Below are 14,478 nucleotides of genomic sequence, written 5' to 3'. Positions count from 1 at the left end.
CATGGAGAGATAAGACAACCAACACACAAACAAAGCAAATATATAGAATTTCAGATGTGGGTAAATGCTTAGGAAAAAACAAAATGAGATGAGGAGGATGAGAATGCCCAGGGCTGAGGTGGGGGTTACTGTTGCATACACGGCAGTTGGAGAAGCACTTGGTGAAAAGATGGCATCTGAGCAGAGACCTAATGTAAGGATAGAAGGAGCCAAGAAGATATCTGAGGGAGGGACATCCCAAGCAGAGAGAAGAGTGAGTGCAAACGCCCCACAGCAGAAGTGTGACTGCATGCTCCCGGGGGCTGGGGAGAGAGGGACAAGCAAGAGAGGGAAAGGGCATGGATCAGGCAATGCTCCATTGGCCATGGCAAGGACTCACCATGTTCTGTGAATGAAACAAAGCCAGCCAAGACGACAGAGCAGAGGGACAGGAGCTGACTTTGATTTTAAAGGGCCACTGCAGCTGCTATGCTGAGAATGAGCTGCAGGGAACAAAAGTGGAAGCTGGGGTTCCAGTTAGACAGCTATTTCAATAGTCCAGGTGAAAGATGATGGGGACTTGGATTGAGGTGACCCTGGTGGACATGGTGTGGAGTGGTATAACTCTCAATGTGTTTTGAAGATGGAGCTATAGTTTATTCGTGGCTTGCATGGAGGTATCAGGAAAAAGGAGGAAGAATCAAGGATGCTGAGCTTTTTGAACTGAACAACTGGAAGGTTGGAATTGCCATTCTCTAAGATGAGAAAGATGAGAAAGATGGATGTGAAAATCAGGAGTTCAGTTTTGCCTATTGGAGCATGCAAGCTGAGTTGAGGAGATATGAATTTCAAAGTCAGAGATGTATAAATATATTTAGACCCATGACACTGAACTAGACCACCAAGGGGGTGTATGTAAGAAGAGAAGAGAAAATATCACAGGGCTGAGCCCGGAGAACATGCATGCTCATTTACACATGAAAAACCGAGGCTTTGGGTGGTTAAATGACTTGCTCTGGATCATGTCCACTTCCTCAAGACCACAACTGCTTCCTTTCCCAAAGAAAATCTTTCTTTGGATTCTTGATACTAAAGGAGAAAAAAATTTCCATCCTGAAATTCCTCAATTCAGCTCTCCAGAAATTTCTAGGAATTTGCAATGTGCTTCAGGTTGGAGCGGATTTTCTACTAGCAGTTTTTCAGCTATCGTGTTTGTTATATTATCCAAATATTTATCCTTTCCCTTTTAGTGTCCTTTACCCTAAAATCACAGATTTCATAAACATGTCGCATTCATTCACTCAACAAATGTTAAATGGTCACCTATTTTGTGCATCATACACAGATACAAAAATAAGCAAGTTCTTCCCCTGCCTTCAAAGAACTCCCAGTTTTTTGCAAGGAATAGATACGTTACAAATATGATACAATACGATTTTGCACATTTTGAGTAGCTCATATGTGACATAGAGAATGGAGCAAGTAACTTTCTCAGGAAGAACATCAGGAAGACAGCAGAGGTTCTGACAGCACTCCTAGGCAGGGTTCTGAAAGATTAACAGTTCTCCAGGTGGCCATGAGGGGACTCAAAGTCACTCAACTCACCCAGACCTCCTTCAGCTGGGAGGTGGTCCCTCAGACTCTACCACCTGTCCCAGTTCACATCCTGTTGATATTAAGAACATGATAAGCACATGTTCTCATGGAGCACAAGGCTGGACATGTGGCCCCTTCCCTTTCTTACAGCATGATCCTTTGTCTCTCATCCATTCAACCCTGCCAAGCCCATTAGCCTGGTACCAGGAACGAACTCTAAATACATGGAAGTCCCCATTGGTTCTCAAGGCCCCACAATGAATCACTGTGGCCTCAGACATGACATTTTAGTAAGAAACCACGAATCCTCCTTTAGAAAGGAAAGGCATAGAGGTAGGATCACTCCTGGACACAAAGGGAAAATGTGGAGAAATTAAAGGTTATAATTAGTCATTAAGATGTAGTATCAACACACACTTATTATTGTTTGGTTTCCAAATCACATTGTGATTGGATAATTTCCTGCTGTTTGATACCAGGACAGAGGTCGGTACTGAGTATATTTAATATCAGCCACAACATCCAAAAGTAACCCCAGCCCACTTTTAATCCTCTATCATTTCTAAAGTCTCGTTCTCCTGAATTGAGGACTGTACATCAGATTCTTACTGTTGGATCTGGCGGCATCAGCTGCTGCATCCACCGAATCCACAGAGACGTCCATGACCAGGATGACCACAGCCTTCGAGGCTCCCGGCCTGGCACCATGCATTTCTGAAGTCAAGTATCGCACAGCAAAGCCCAAAGCATCCCCTGAGGATGGAGAACAGATCACGCCAAGTCAGTACTGACTGCGGCCGGACACCCTGCCTCACGGAGGATCCTTAAGTTACTCAAAAGCTGAATGATTCAGAGACTCCGAGGAACACCCAGTGGAGATCTGGAAGAGACCTGGAAGAGCATCTAGCCCCCCACTTTCCAGAAGAAGAAACTAACGCCAAAAAGCAAAGTGACTGGCCGAGGTCACACAGTCATTTATGCCAAAAATTAGAAGCAGAATGGAGATTCTGCATCCAGCCTGTGGCACCAATGTTACCGATTTGGCTGGGGCCTCCCTCCCGCTGCATGACGTCCACAAGGCTCAGCAAATGGGCTTTCTCCAGGGCCACATTCCACGGCACGTCAATGTTGGTGATGCTTCCATACTGCAGCACAGACACCTGAGTGAGATGAGGCCCTAAACGGAACAAGAAAATGGGGATTATTTTGAATCAAGTGGAGTCCCAAAAAGAGCCTCTTCATCACTGGCTGCTTCAGGTGCCTCGCTCACTCACCTATATTGGCTTTTGAAATGAAAGCCTTGGCAAAACTCTTCATTTCATCAAAATAAGAAGCTGGGAAACTGGAGGAGCCATCCAGGAGAAGGATCACATCCAGGGGCTGGCTGCAGTCTGCAATGACAACCAGGAAGGTGAGCACACAGGTGCCAGCAGGGACACTGGCCGCCAGGCCTACAACCTGAAATCCAATAGGATCTGCAGGGCAGGCTGACCACGTGGCACCACCAAGGGCGGGGGAGTGCCTTCATGAGTGCAAGGGTAACATGGGCCAGGGAGGAGGGGATGGGAGAGATGGAGTTCCTGGGGCCTGACTACCTCAAGTTTGGAGACATTGAGAAGACTCCGATTCTACCCAAAGGAAGTTTGAATGTCTACAAATAAAAGTGGCAGGCATGGACTTCCTCAGTAACAAGGGGCCACCACTTTTCTAGAATTGAGTAAAATACTGGCCTGGAAAGACAAGGAGACTGCAAAAGGAAATGGAGCGGCAGCCCCTCCCTGGACAATGAGCCGCTGTCCTCAAATCTTGCAGGGCAGGTGAACGTACTGTGATTATTCCAGCTACAAATGCCTAGTGCTCCTGTTAGTGTCTGAGCACATCTGAGATTTGATGAAATTATGTAATTGTTGCTTTCCTCAGCAAAAATATTACAAGAATTTAAATACAACTATGAACATGAATAAAAATATGAACATGAATAAAAACAAAGAAACAAAAGTACTGACAAGTGTGAGACTCAAAAGATACTAAAAGAAAGCTAGTTATTCTGGGATGGTCCCAAACACATTGAATAAAGATGTTCAAGAACTAGGAATGGATTAGATGCCAGTGTCAGTAAAAGGACAAAGCAGTGGAAGCAAGCATTTTTTTGAGCACTTGTCATGTGCCAGATACTATTTTAAGCAAGTAGATGCTATTATTATCACCATTTTATAGATGAGGAGACTGATATACAAAGAGGTTAAGTACTTGCCCAAAATTACCCAGCTAACAAGTGGCAGAGACAAGATTCAAACTAAGGCAGTCTGACACCAGTTTCTGAAGACTGCACCTGCTACCTGGCACCTGACTTCCTGGTCTCGCCCTGAAGAATGTCAGCTACTCAGAATAATTTCACCCACCCAGTATGGTCAAAAGGAAGCTTATCCTCACCACCTTTAACAGAGGTTACCTTGAAAGCAGAGGGTGGAATGGGTGGGGAAGAGGCTGTGTGATAAAGTAAGACTTGCTTTTTTTTTTTTTTTTTTTTTTTCACTCCTTCCTGGTATTGTTTAAATGTTAACAATAGGCTTCCATTACCTTTGAATTTATATAAGCACGCACAATAAGAAAAGATCTTCCCCCAAAAAAGGATCACAGTCTGTCTCCCTGCCAGGGAGGTGAGGAAACACGGGCCCTTTGAAGGCAAGGTTCAACCAAGGGCACACAGAGCAGGGACGCCAGGATTGGAACCCGAGTCACATCTCGGCAGATGCACGCAGCACCAAGGCCACGCCAGCCCTCGCCCAGCCCTCCCACCTGCACACAAGGTGCCAGCATACCAGGGGGAGGGGAGAGGGTGGGGATCTTCAGCCCCTCTCCGGAGCAGCAGCTCTGCAGCACCAGGTCAGGAGCCTCTCGGGGGAGCGTCTCAAAGTCCTGGATGAGGATGGGGGCATTGGGCCAGCCAATCCTCTCCAGTTCCTGCACGTTGGCATGAGGGCCCACTCCAATGGGCACCACCTGGATGTCTCCAGGCAACCTCTTGATCTCATCAGAGGCAGGATTTCCAGTGACCATGTAGACCAGGTTGGGCGCCTGCTCCCGGTCACCCTGGCTGACCAGGAAGCTGTGCTCGGAGAGGTACTGCAGGGCCAGCCCCGTGTTGGTCCTGTTGCCGCCCTGGTAGCGGATCTCTCGCACCCGCTGCAGGATGTCCCCTTTGGACTGTGCCTCAGCTGAAGGGGTACTCCACCGCCACCGTATAGGAGTACTGCAGTACCGTGACGTGGATGCCGTCCTGGCCCACATCCATCCGCTGAATCACCTCCTCCATGAACTCCTTGCTCCTGTTGAAGTCGGCTTCACCAATGTTGTCCGATCCTTCCAGGACAAATGCCACATCCAGAACCATGGAGTTCCTCTTGAGCCCCAGGGTCGAAACCCCCAAGAGCCCTGGGCCCACAGTGACTTGTGCCATGTCGGGGGCCAGAGTAGGAGGAGGGGCTTCAGGGGCAAGGTCACAGAGGTAGCTAACAATCTCATCCCTTTGCTGCTCCAGCTCATCCACACCGCTCAGCACGAAGGCCTTGTTCTCAGGGGACTGCTTCTCAACAAGGCGGATCTGTTTGAGGTTGGCATGGGGCCCAATGCCCACCGGGATTATGATGACCTTCTTCTTCTTCAGGCCCTGGACGTAGCGGACAAAGTTCCGGGACATCCGTTGGGGCTCCTGGCTGGCCATCAGGAGCAGGACGATGCGGGAGGCTTCAGGGCGGTCGATCTTGCCAAAGATTTGGAACAGGGTGTATTTCAAGACCTCACTGGTGGAGGCCACCTGGCTGCCCGCATACTTCACCTGGCTGGCAATGCGCCGCAGCTCTGACGGTCGTTTCCGGTCCTTGAGCCCGATGTAGGCGTGGGAGCCATCGTGGTACTCCACGACGGCCACGCGGACCCACTTCTGGGAGATGCGCAGCCGCTCCATCATGTCCACCACAAAGGCCTTCAGCACTTCAAACTCAGCCTCGGACAGCCTGGAGGAGCCATCCAGCAGGAAGACCAGGTCCAGTAGCCTGCTGCAGTAGAAATCGTGCAAGGGCGCTTCTGAGATGTCCTCCACATACGGAGTGGTGGGGCTCACCGGGGCATCTGTGGGAGGCACCACAAGGCCTCTCGGCTCCTCGCAGGCTTCACAAGTGAAGTTGACACCATCACAGTGGCTGCAGCAAAGAGCGAAGAAATTGAAATGGTTCAGGAAGAACCTATGGACACTTCTGAGCCCTGTAGTGTATGACCACTTCCATATTCCCACAGAATCTCCTGCCTGTTCCACGTGAACTTGAGATCCCATGGACCGTTCCACACCCAAGTGAGATGTCACTGTTTAACGTCTGTCCCCAAATAGGATGCATCACCCCCCTCCAAAACACACACATAGCAGACTTCTTTTGACTCTAGAAACCAAAGCTTTAGCCTATCCTAGTAAATGAAAAAATATATTTGTTGTTCTAGGCCATCCACACAGCCACTCAAAGCTGATTTCTTTTCAACCTACATCTTTAGCAACATGAATACTTAATTATAATCCAAGCTTCTTACAAATGTCTCCAAGAACAAATGTTACTAAAATGTGGACACTCACCTGTGCTTGTAAATGTTCTGTCAAAGATAAATGCTTTACAGTACATATTCTAACAGAATGTAAATTTTATTTATTTATTTATTTATTTATTTATTTTTTGAGATGGAGTCTTGCTCTGTCGCCCAGGCTGGAGTGCAGGGGCGCGATCTCGGCTCACTCTAACCTCCACCTCCCGGGTTCAAGGGATTCTCCTGCCTCAGCTACTCCCAGTAGCTGGGACTACAGGCACCCGCCACCACGCCTGGCTCATTTTTTGTATTTTTAGTAGAGACAGGGTTTCACCATGTTAGCCAGGATGGTCTCGATCTCCTGACCTTATGATCCACCCGCCTCGGCCTCCCAAAGTGCTGGGATTACAGGCGTGAGCCACCGCGCCTGGCCATTGTATGAATTTTAAAACATGTTTAATATGTTGAGCCCTGAGAGAGAAAAAATTGGAGCAAAAACATTGTGGAAAGATGAATAGAGATTCAAAACCCCAGTTTTATCTAGCAGAACAAAGTATTTGGGAGTAGTAGACGGGTCCCCAAGACGTTAGGCCTAGGAAAAGACATTCACTCATTCCTCCAGCAGACATAGGGTAAGCACCTCTCATGTGCCGGGTACTGGCCGGGCTCTGTGCCCAGCCCCAAGCACACACAAGTCTGTAGCAGAGCAGTGGCCCCACACCCGTTCTCCCGGAGATTCCTCTCCTCGCAGCTCTGGGCTGTGTAGACAGGAGACAAGGCTGTGACCACAAAAGGCCCAGGACTGCAGACCCATGTGGTGATGGCCTGGGGGGATCTGGAGACAATGCTGGGGAACTAAGGAACTACGAGAGTCACCAATATTAGAGACTTCTGAATTGTTGAAGCACCACCTAAACCAGGATCTACTGGTTCTGAATTCATTTCTTTTTGGTTCCTAATTCACAAACTCCCACACTAACATGCCAAATTTCCAGGCTCTGCTGGTAACATCACCTTTTTGCCAGCGTCCTAGAAAGTGGCAAGACCTGCCAGACCACAGGTGAAATCAAGCGTCCCTGTGGTGGAGACCAATATGGGCCAGGATCATCTCTTTGGACTCTCAGCATTGGAGGCACCTGGCCTTCAGCAATCCCAGTAAAGCTGACAAGATGGCAGTGCCCTGAGCCTGGGAAGTGTCCCCCTGTGGCTTGATCCCAGGTGATGCCCCCAGCCTGCTGTGGGACTACTGTCCACACACTACTTGAGCTTCAGCATGCACTGTGGCAGCTGCCCCTGCCCGTGTGCCAGCAAAGGAGGTGGGGAGAGGGCTCGAAGCTCTCATGCCCTCTTGGCACAGAACCCCAAGCCAGCATCAGAATCACCCCACCCTTTGCTCCCTACAGTCCCCGTTTCAGCATACGGAGTGTGCGCAGGCAGACTCTTACTAGGAAGTTAATTTCTCCTTCCCATGATCCACGAGATTTACTGCTTCAATCCTTGGTTAACGGTGCGTGAGTGACATACCTTCTAGTTTCCTGTGTTTGCTAGAAAACTTACCCCAGGCAGCGTTCGTTCTTGTTTGTACAGATGGTGGCGGCAAGAGCTGACTGGCAGCTGTGACCATAGACCCTCCCCAGCGAATTTACGTTCTCAAGTTTAAGTTCCCAGAAGGCTTGATCAGTGTCAGGGAGTGGTGTTGAATAGATCTGGATTTTAATAAATGTTCCTTACTTGTGAGCAGGACTTCGGAGGGCTCAGAGCTCACCCTGAGGACTCCTTCTCACCTCCCCAAAGGCCAGTTTCCCAAAGGCAAGTCCAGTGAGAACCCAGGGTGAGAGCAACGAGCACCTTCCCTCCCCATTATGACAGCCACACCCTGCGACCTTGACTATGGTCCCCACGAGGTTCTCACTACCCTGAGGGCCCTGCGTTCCATCTCACGTTCCTCTCCTGAGTCCCCACCTCCAGGAAAAAAGAAATCCGATTTTTATGGACACCTGTGCTCAGACTAGTCATGACCTACAAGGACAGTAAGTGACCATACCCCACCTTCAGTGAGCAAAGCAAAAACCTCTTAGGACTCACAAACCTATTAAGAGCAAAAACATTGTGGAGGAATATATGTGGAGGAAGCAGTCTAGCCCACCCCTAAAGAAAAAGCAGCAAACCCTAGGAACAAACAAAATAATAAACTACACTAAGCAATGAATTAAATAAATAAACAAAGAAAATAAACTCAATCTCTCAACTCATGTAGCTAGGACTTTTTACCCAAAACCTAGTCTCTGAGCTGGCCCCCGGATAACCAATAAGATTCATCACTGCAAACAACCCTGAAACCTGTTTTACCAAATCTGGCAGTGCTCAGGGTCGCTGGGATTCAAGGTGACTTTCTTTCCTGAGGCAAAACGCCGGCCAGCCGCCTCACACACCGGACAGTCTTCGGGGCTGACGCAAGTCTGCAAAAGCTCATCCAGGATTTTCCCTGCAAAAGCAAGCTCTCATTAGGAACCAAAATGCTCCCCTTTCCCACGAGGAAGCCTCACTTTTAACTAAAAAGGAAGGAGCCAACTCCTTCTCCTGCCCTAGAAGCCAGCTTCTCCTGCCCACACCCCCAGGGGTCACCCCGCCACTCAAAGAGTGTCATTCCTCCTTGTGCTTTGATCCCTCTGCAAAACTGGGAATGGGGGTTCCCTCACCCTATTCCTCCTCCCCAAGCCTCAGGACAAATGAAATCTTATCTCCAGGGCTCTTTCCGCTCTTCTGAATAACGCCTTCAGTAACTCTAGAGCTATGCTGTACCATATGATAGTCACAAACTGCATGTGGCTATTTAAGTAAAATTCAGTAAAATTCAAAAATTCAGTTCCTCAGACACACTCATCACAGTTACATTCAATACAACATTCCCCCACTGCAGAAAGTTCTATCGGCAGGGGCGGCTTTAGACGAGAATCCCATAAATAGGCACAGAAAAGCATTTTGGAGGAGTTCAACTTGAGAAAAATCACAGTTGGCCTGACTCTGATGAAAAGAACCCGTGGAGACAACCTGTGGCAGGGTTGCAGGTCAGAGACGGGACATGGCCAGTGGAGGCTGAGATGAAGCAAGACCTAGAAGCACCTTTCCGCCCATCCCTATCCCATCCCACCAGCCCGACCCCCAGGGATAGAGGCCTCACCTGGAGGGCAGTGGGCATGGCAGCCCTCCACACACTGCACAGGGCAGGCCAGCGGCTCGGGGTGCTGGCACGTGACTCGACAGGCAGGTGCACAGCTGTTATAGCGCCACTCACACTCATACCCGTTTTCCCGGAGATTCCTCTCCTCGCAGCTCTGGGCTGTGTAGACAGGAGACAAGGCGGTGACCACAAAAGGCCCAGGACTGCAGACCCATGTGGTGGTGATGGCCTGGGGCATCTGGAGATAATGTTGGGGAACTAAGAGACTATGGGATTCACCAACATTAGAGACTTATGGAGAGTTGAAGCACCTCAACCACAATCTATAGGTTCTGAATTCATTTCTTCTTTTATTTTTGTAGAGATATGGTTGCTATATTACCCAGGCTGGTCTTGAACTCCTGGGCTCAAGGAATCCTCTGGCCTCAGCCTCCCAAAACACTGGGATTACAGGTGTGAATCACTGTGCCTGGCCCAGTTTTCTACATAAAAACATTAAGTTGCTTATGTCCAAAGAAGGAAGACTCTGTAGACATGAATATATGAGTTGATCACTCATATTGGAAAATATAATTATGCCTAATTAAAGACATAAATCGACTTCCTTCATCAGTATTGCCTTTTCTCCTTCTGCCAGAATCTCTCCAGAAGAAAAATCTCCCAATATTCATGTCTTGAATCCATGTCCCACCTCACCCATAATATGAACTTCTTACTAAGCCAACATCTTAACCCTCCTTAGCCCTTGGCCATCCAGTCCCATACTAGAGCTCTGTCTTCTCTCTCCCATGAAGGTATCCCCCTGCACTCACAAGGTCTTAAAGCATAGACACATGGGAAGAAGGAAGGGCATCTGAGAACATGAGTGCGTCAGGACTCACGGCACAATGTGGCTGTCCTCCAGGTCACCACCTTGCCGTGCTGGGCACACACGTGGGCATAGGCAGCAACGGTGTCGCAGAAGCAGGCGCAGTCCCCAGTGGACTCACAGGAGCAGGTGTCATATATGCAGACATCCAGGAATGGCTCAGGGTCCACCTGCAAAGGCAGCCTCAGGTGGCCCAGGCCTATGGCCAGGTGTCAGGAACTCTGGCTCTTAGTCTGGGTGCAAATGTTCTGATGGTCAATTTAAGGATAAGGAGGGTTTCCAGGTAGAAGCAGAAATGTAGCTAAATGGTCTCAAAGAGGGAATGGGAGGGAAGGAAAGATTCTTAGTTTCTAATCTGCATTCCAGCAAGAAAAGGTGAATAATGCGGGGCTGCTGGCCTTTTGCAGAACACGATGAGCCAGAGGATTTTCCAGAAGAACATTCCCTCTGTCCCTCTGCCTACCTCCCTGCTCAGCCACCCGTCTGTCCTCACAACCCACTGTTAGCCTCATGAGCATTAGGGTGTTTTTTACAAAAACACAAACACACATATGTACTGGTCACTGTCTTTCTTTGCCTCATTTAAGCAAAGAGAATGGGGAAATGCATCAGACCCTGCAGCTGCCTCACTGCGCTATGGGGCAGGTATGTGGGACAACAGGGCCTAGACTCTGATTCCAAATCAAGTTCAACCAGTTCCCACCTTTCCTCATCCCCAAAACACGCCTCTACACACACTGGACTTTTTCAGGACAGTCACGACAGAAAATGAATTCAGACACTGAGTAGGTCATTGTTTCCAAGACGTTCCAACAGTCTCAATGTCCCCCACTCCTCCCCTGTCCTCACTCTTCCAACTCAGATGCCCAGGATTTCCACCAAACCAGGGAATGTAAGTATCCTTTGGAGTACCTCAGAGACTGAAAATCACTGGATAGACAGAAAGAGAATTGAGGTCCATGTTTTCAACCAGTCTCTCCCACATTGGTGGTGCTACACAGCAGCATGTATGTATGCATGGCTGTGTGTGCACATAGACTTGTGTTCACATATGCCCATGTCCACATATGTATACCCACATACATGCAGCAGATAAGAGATAACTGCACTATGTTTGGGCATGGTGGCTCATACCTGTAATCCCAGCACTTTGGGAGGCCAAGGTGGGTAGATCGCCTAAGGTCAGGAGTTCGAGGCCAGCCTGACCAACGTGGTGAAAGTTTCTACTAAAAATGCAAAAATTAGGCTGGGCGCGGTGGCTCAAGCCTGTAATCCCAGCACTTTGGGAGGCCGAGACGGGCGGATCACAAGGTCAGGAGATCGAGACCATCCTGGCTAATACGGTGAAACCCTGTCTCTACTTAAAAATACAAAAAACTAGCCGGGCGACGAGGCAGGCGCCTGTAGTCCCAGCTACTCGGGAGGCTGAGGCAGGAGAATGGCGTAAACCCGAGAGGCGGAGCTTGCAGTGAGCTGAGATCCGGCCACTGCACTCCAGCCTGGGTGGCAGAGCAAGACTCCGTCTCAAAAAAAATTAAAAAAAAAAAATACAAAAATTAGCTGGGCATGGTGGCAGGAGCCTGTAATCCCAGTTGCTTGGGAGGCTGAGGCAGGAGAATCGCTTGAACCCGGGAGGCGGAGGCTACACTAAGCCAAGATCATGCCATTGCACTCCAGCCTGGGCGACAGAGCAAGACTCTGTCTCAAAAAAAAAAAAAAAAAAAAAGAAAAAGAAGGAGAGACAACTGCACTTAACCTTGGGGAAATCCTCCTTGTCATTAAAGATGCAAAAATAGATCATAATATGAGGACTCAAAATCACCAAAATTAAGACCAAAAAAGAATTTCTGTGAGACAAGAAATGGGCACCAAGAGTTTTTGGGGAGTGGGACAGGAAGGTCTTTTGGTCTGGACAAATGCAGCAGTAACAGGAAGAGGAAATCTCTGGCTCCAGTGTTGAAAACAAGATACTTCAATATGAGAACAAATCTTAAGACTGGGGCCAAAAGAGAAGAAGCGTTGGCACATGCCAAGGGGAGTTACTTCTCATGCAGAAGGAAATGTTTCGCCAGGCATTGCTTCCCCCCAGACACTGTTGATTTTACTTTTTGTTACCCAGATTGAAAGCCAAGAAAAAAACTGAAGTGGTGTCTTGGTGCAGATAATGTCAAGACACCAGGGTAGTGTCCACGTTAGAAGGTCACGCTCAGTGTCCATACCACCGGGCCAAGCCTTGGGACCATCCGCTTCCCACTCCCCTCAAGGTCCTCACCAGCTTGTTGCAGTCCTGGAAGACGTCACTGGTAAGGATTCTACAGGAGGAATCCACCATCGTCTGCTTCATGAGGTTGTTATGGCAGGTGGCAGGGGATGAGTCCAGAGGTACCTGGGAACCAGGCAAGAGACAGGCCAGCCGTCAACTGGTCAGACTGGGGTTACTGAGCCCAGAAGGATCCAAGAGACCCTCCTCCTCACCCTGCAGCCACCTGAAGCTCATACCACCCAGAAAGCCCCTTCCAGCCCCCATGAGAACGGGGACGGGGGACATTACGGGAAGCAGGCTCTTGGGCTCTGTCCACACAGAGACCCAGACGTACTTTTCTGGTGTCAGCACACTGCGAGCTCACTTTCCAGGAGTTCCCAAACTCCACAGGGTCTTCCTCCACTTGAAGGTTGCTGCTGGTGAGGTCATTGTTCTGGACGCCATCAAAATTCCCACACAGGCCACACACTTTCTCCTTGAGAGACAAGTTGAGGGGATGAGCACCACCAAGCCCAGGGGCAGGCCCTCCGGCTCGGGGGAAAGGGGTACGTTCCTGGCAGCAATGGAGGCAGAGGGCATTCAAGGAAGAGGAGGAGGAGCAAGACAGAGACTCAGAGGAGGCCTGAGGTGAGCAGCAAAGACTTGCCATTGCCAAGACGTATTCCTGAGCTTCCTTGCTGGTCCCATTTTATTTAAAGCTACGGAAACAAAGAGAGGCAACATGCCCAGGTCACACAGTCAGCCAAGGGCAGAGGTGGGAATCAGGCAGCCTTGGCCCCGAGATCACTGGTGGGAACTGTCACTGTCCCCGACAAGCATAGAAGCAGAGAGAGGAGCCAGTTCCACTTCTCCACCAATGGAGGTGTAGGGGTCTGAGGATGGAACGTTACACAACTGCCTGCCTCTGGGCAGGTGAGTCCCCTTGCCTGGAGAAATGCAGCCTGTTCAGATCAGGCTGGGCAGAATTCTGCTCTATCACACATGTAATCAGGAAGGTATGTCTCACCTGTCTCCACGTTCACCCATCATGGAGTGCAACATGCAACAAGTTCTGAAAAAGTAGTTACTAATGAGTGAGAAACAAGTAAACACTATGAAAAGAGGAGGGATAAGTTCTAGTGTTCTGTAGCACCACAGGGTGACTGTAAGTCTCAACAATTTATTGTATATTTATTGTATTTTTTTTTTTTTTTTTTTTTTTTGAGACAGAGTCTCGCTCTGTTGCCCAGGCTGGAGTGCAATGGCGCAATCTCAGCTCACTGCAAACTCTGCCTCCCGGGTTCATGCCATTCTCCTGCCTCAGCCTCCCGAGTAGCTGGGACCACAGGCACCCGCCACTGCGCCTGGCTAATTTTTTGTATTTTTAGTAGAGATGGGGTTTCACCGTGTTAGCCAGGATGGTCTTGATATCCTGACCTTGTGATCCGCCCACCTCGGCCTCCCAAAATGCTGGGATTACAGGCATGAGCCACCGCGCCCAGCCAATTTATTGTACATTTTCAAGTGCCTGGAAAAGCAGATTTTGAGTGTTCCCAAGACAAATAAATGGTAAATGTTTGAGGGAACTGATATACTAACTACCCTGATTTGATCATTACACTGTATACATGTATTGAAATATCACACTGTCACCAGTAAATACATACAGTTAAATGTCAACTAAAAATAATAATAAAACAAAAAAACTACAGAAAAAACTGAAAATACTTGCCCTGGAGAAAAAAAGGTGCTACATTTTTACAACATACTTAGAGCCCTGGTCTTGAGACAAAGAGAAAAAATGTATTTTATTTTGCTTCAATAAGCAGAATTTGGCTTGGTACAAGGGGTTTAAGTTACCAGGAAACATAGAAGAAGAATATTCTCACTGTTGAGCAAAAGGCCAATAATCTTTACATAGCCTAGAAGCCTCCATGGTATGGTTACTACCTCTCCCTGCCCTCATCAACTACTATTCCCCACAAGTCCCTCCTCTGCAGCCACACTGGCCGCCTTGTACAACCGCTTCAGACACCTACC

At 48.7% G+C, this 14,478-nt stretch overlaps 1 protein-coding gene across 1 annotated transcript in view; it reads right to left on the bottom strand.

Annotated features, from left to right (window-relative positions):
• The window catches only part of VWF (von Willebrand factor), a 171,899-nt gene that overhangs the window by 67,314 nt on the left and 90,107 nt on the right, over positions 1–14,478 (bottom strand). Inside the window, 10 exon segments of the mRNA XM_030939152.1 lie at positions 2,185–2,328; positions 2,612–2,752; positions 2,850–2,966; positions 4,398–4,791; positions 4,793–5,777; positions 8,497–8,632; positions 9,329–9,487; positions 10,210–10,366; positions 12,469–12,582; positions 12,794–12,934. Of these exon segments, the coding sequence (XP_030795012.1) occupies positions 2,185–2,328; positions 2,612–2,752; positions 2,850–2,966; positions 4,398–4,791; positions 4,793–5,777; positions 8,497–8,632; positions 9,329–9,487; positions 10,210–10,366; positions 12,469–12,582; positions 12,794–12,934 (2,488 nt within the window).

The sequence above is a fragment of the Rhinopithecus roxellana genome, chromosome 10 (assembly GCF_007565055.1).
Source record: "Rhinopithecus roxellana isolate Shanxi Qingling chromosome 10, ASM756505v1, whole genome shotgun sequence".
Classification (NCBI taxonomy): Eukaryota; Metazoa; Chordata; class Mammalia; order Primates; family Cercopithecidae; genus Rhinopithecus; species Rhinopithecus roxellana.
The sequence above is the reverse complement of the archived record's forward strand: the minus strand, read 5'-3'. Positions and strand labels throughout refer to the sequence as shown.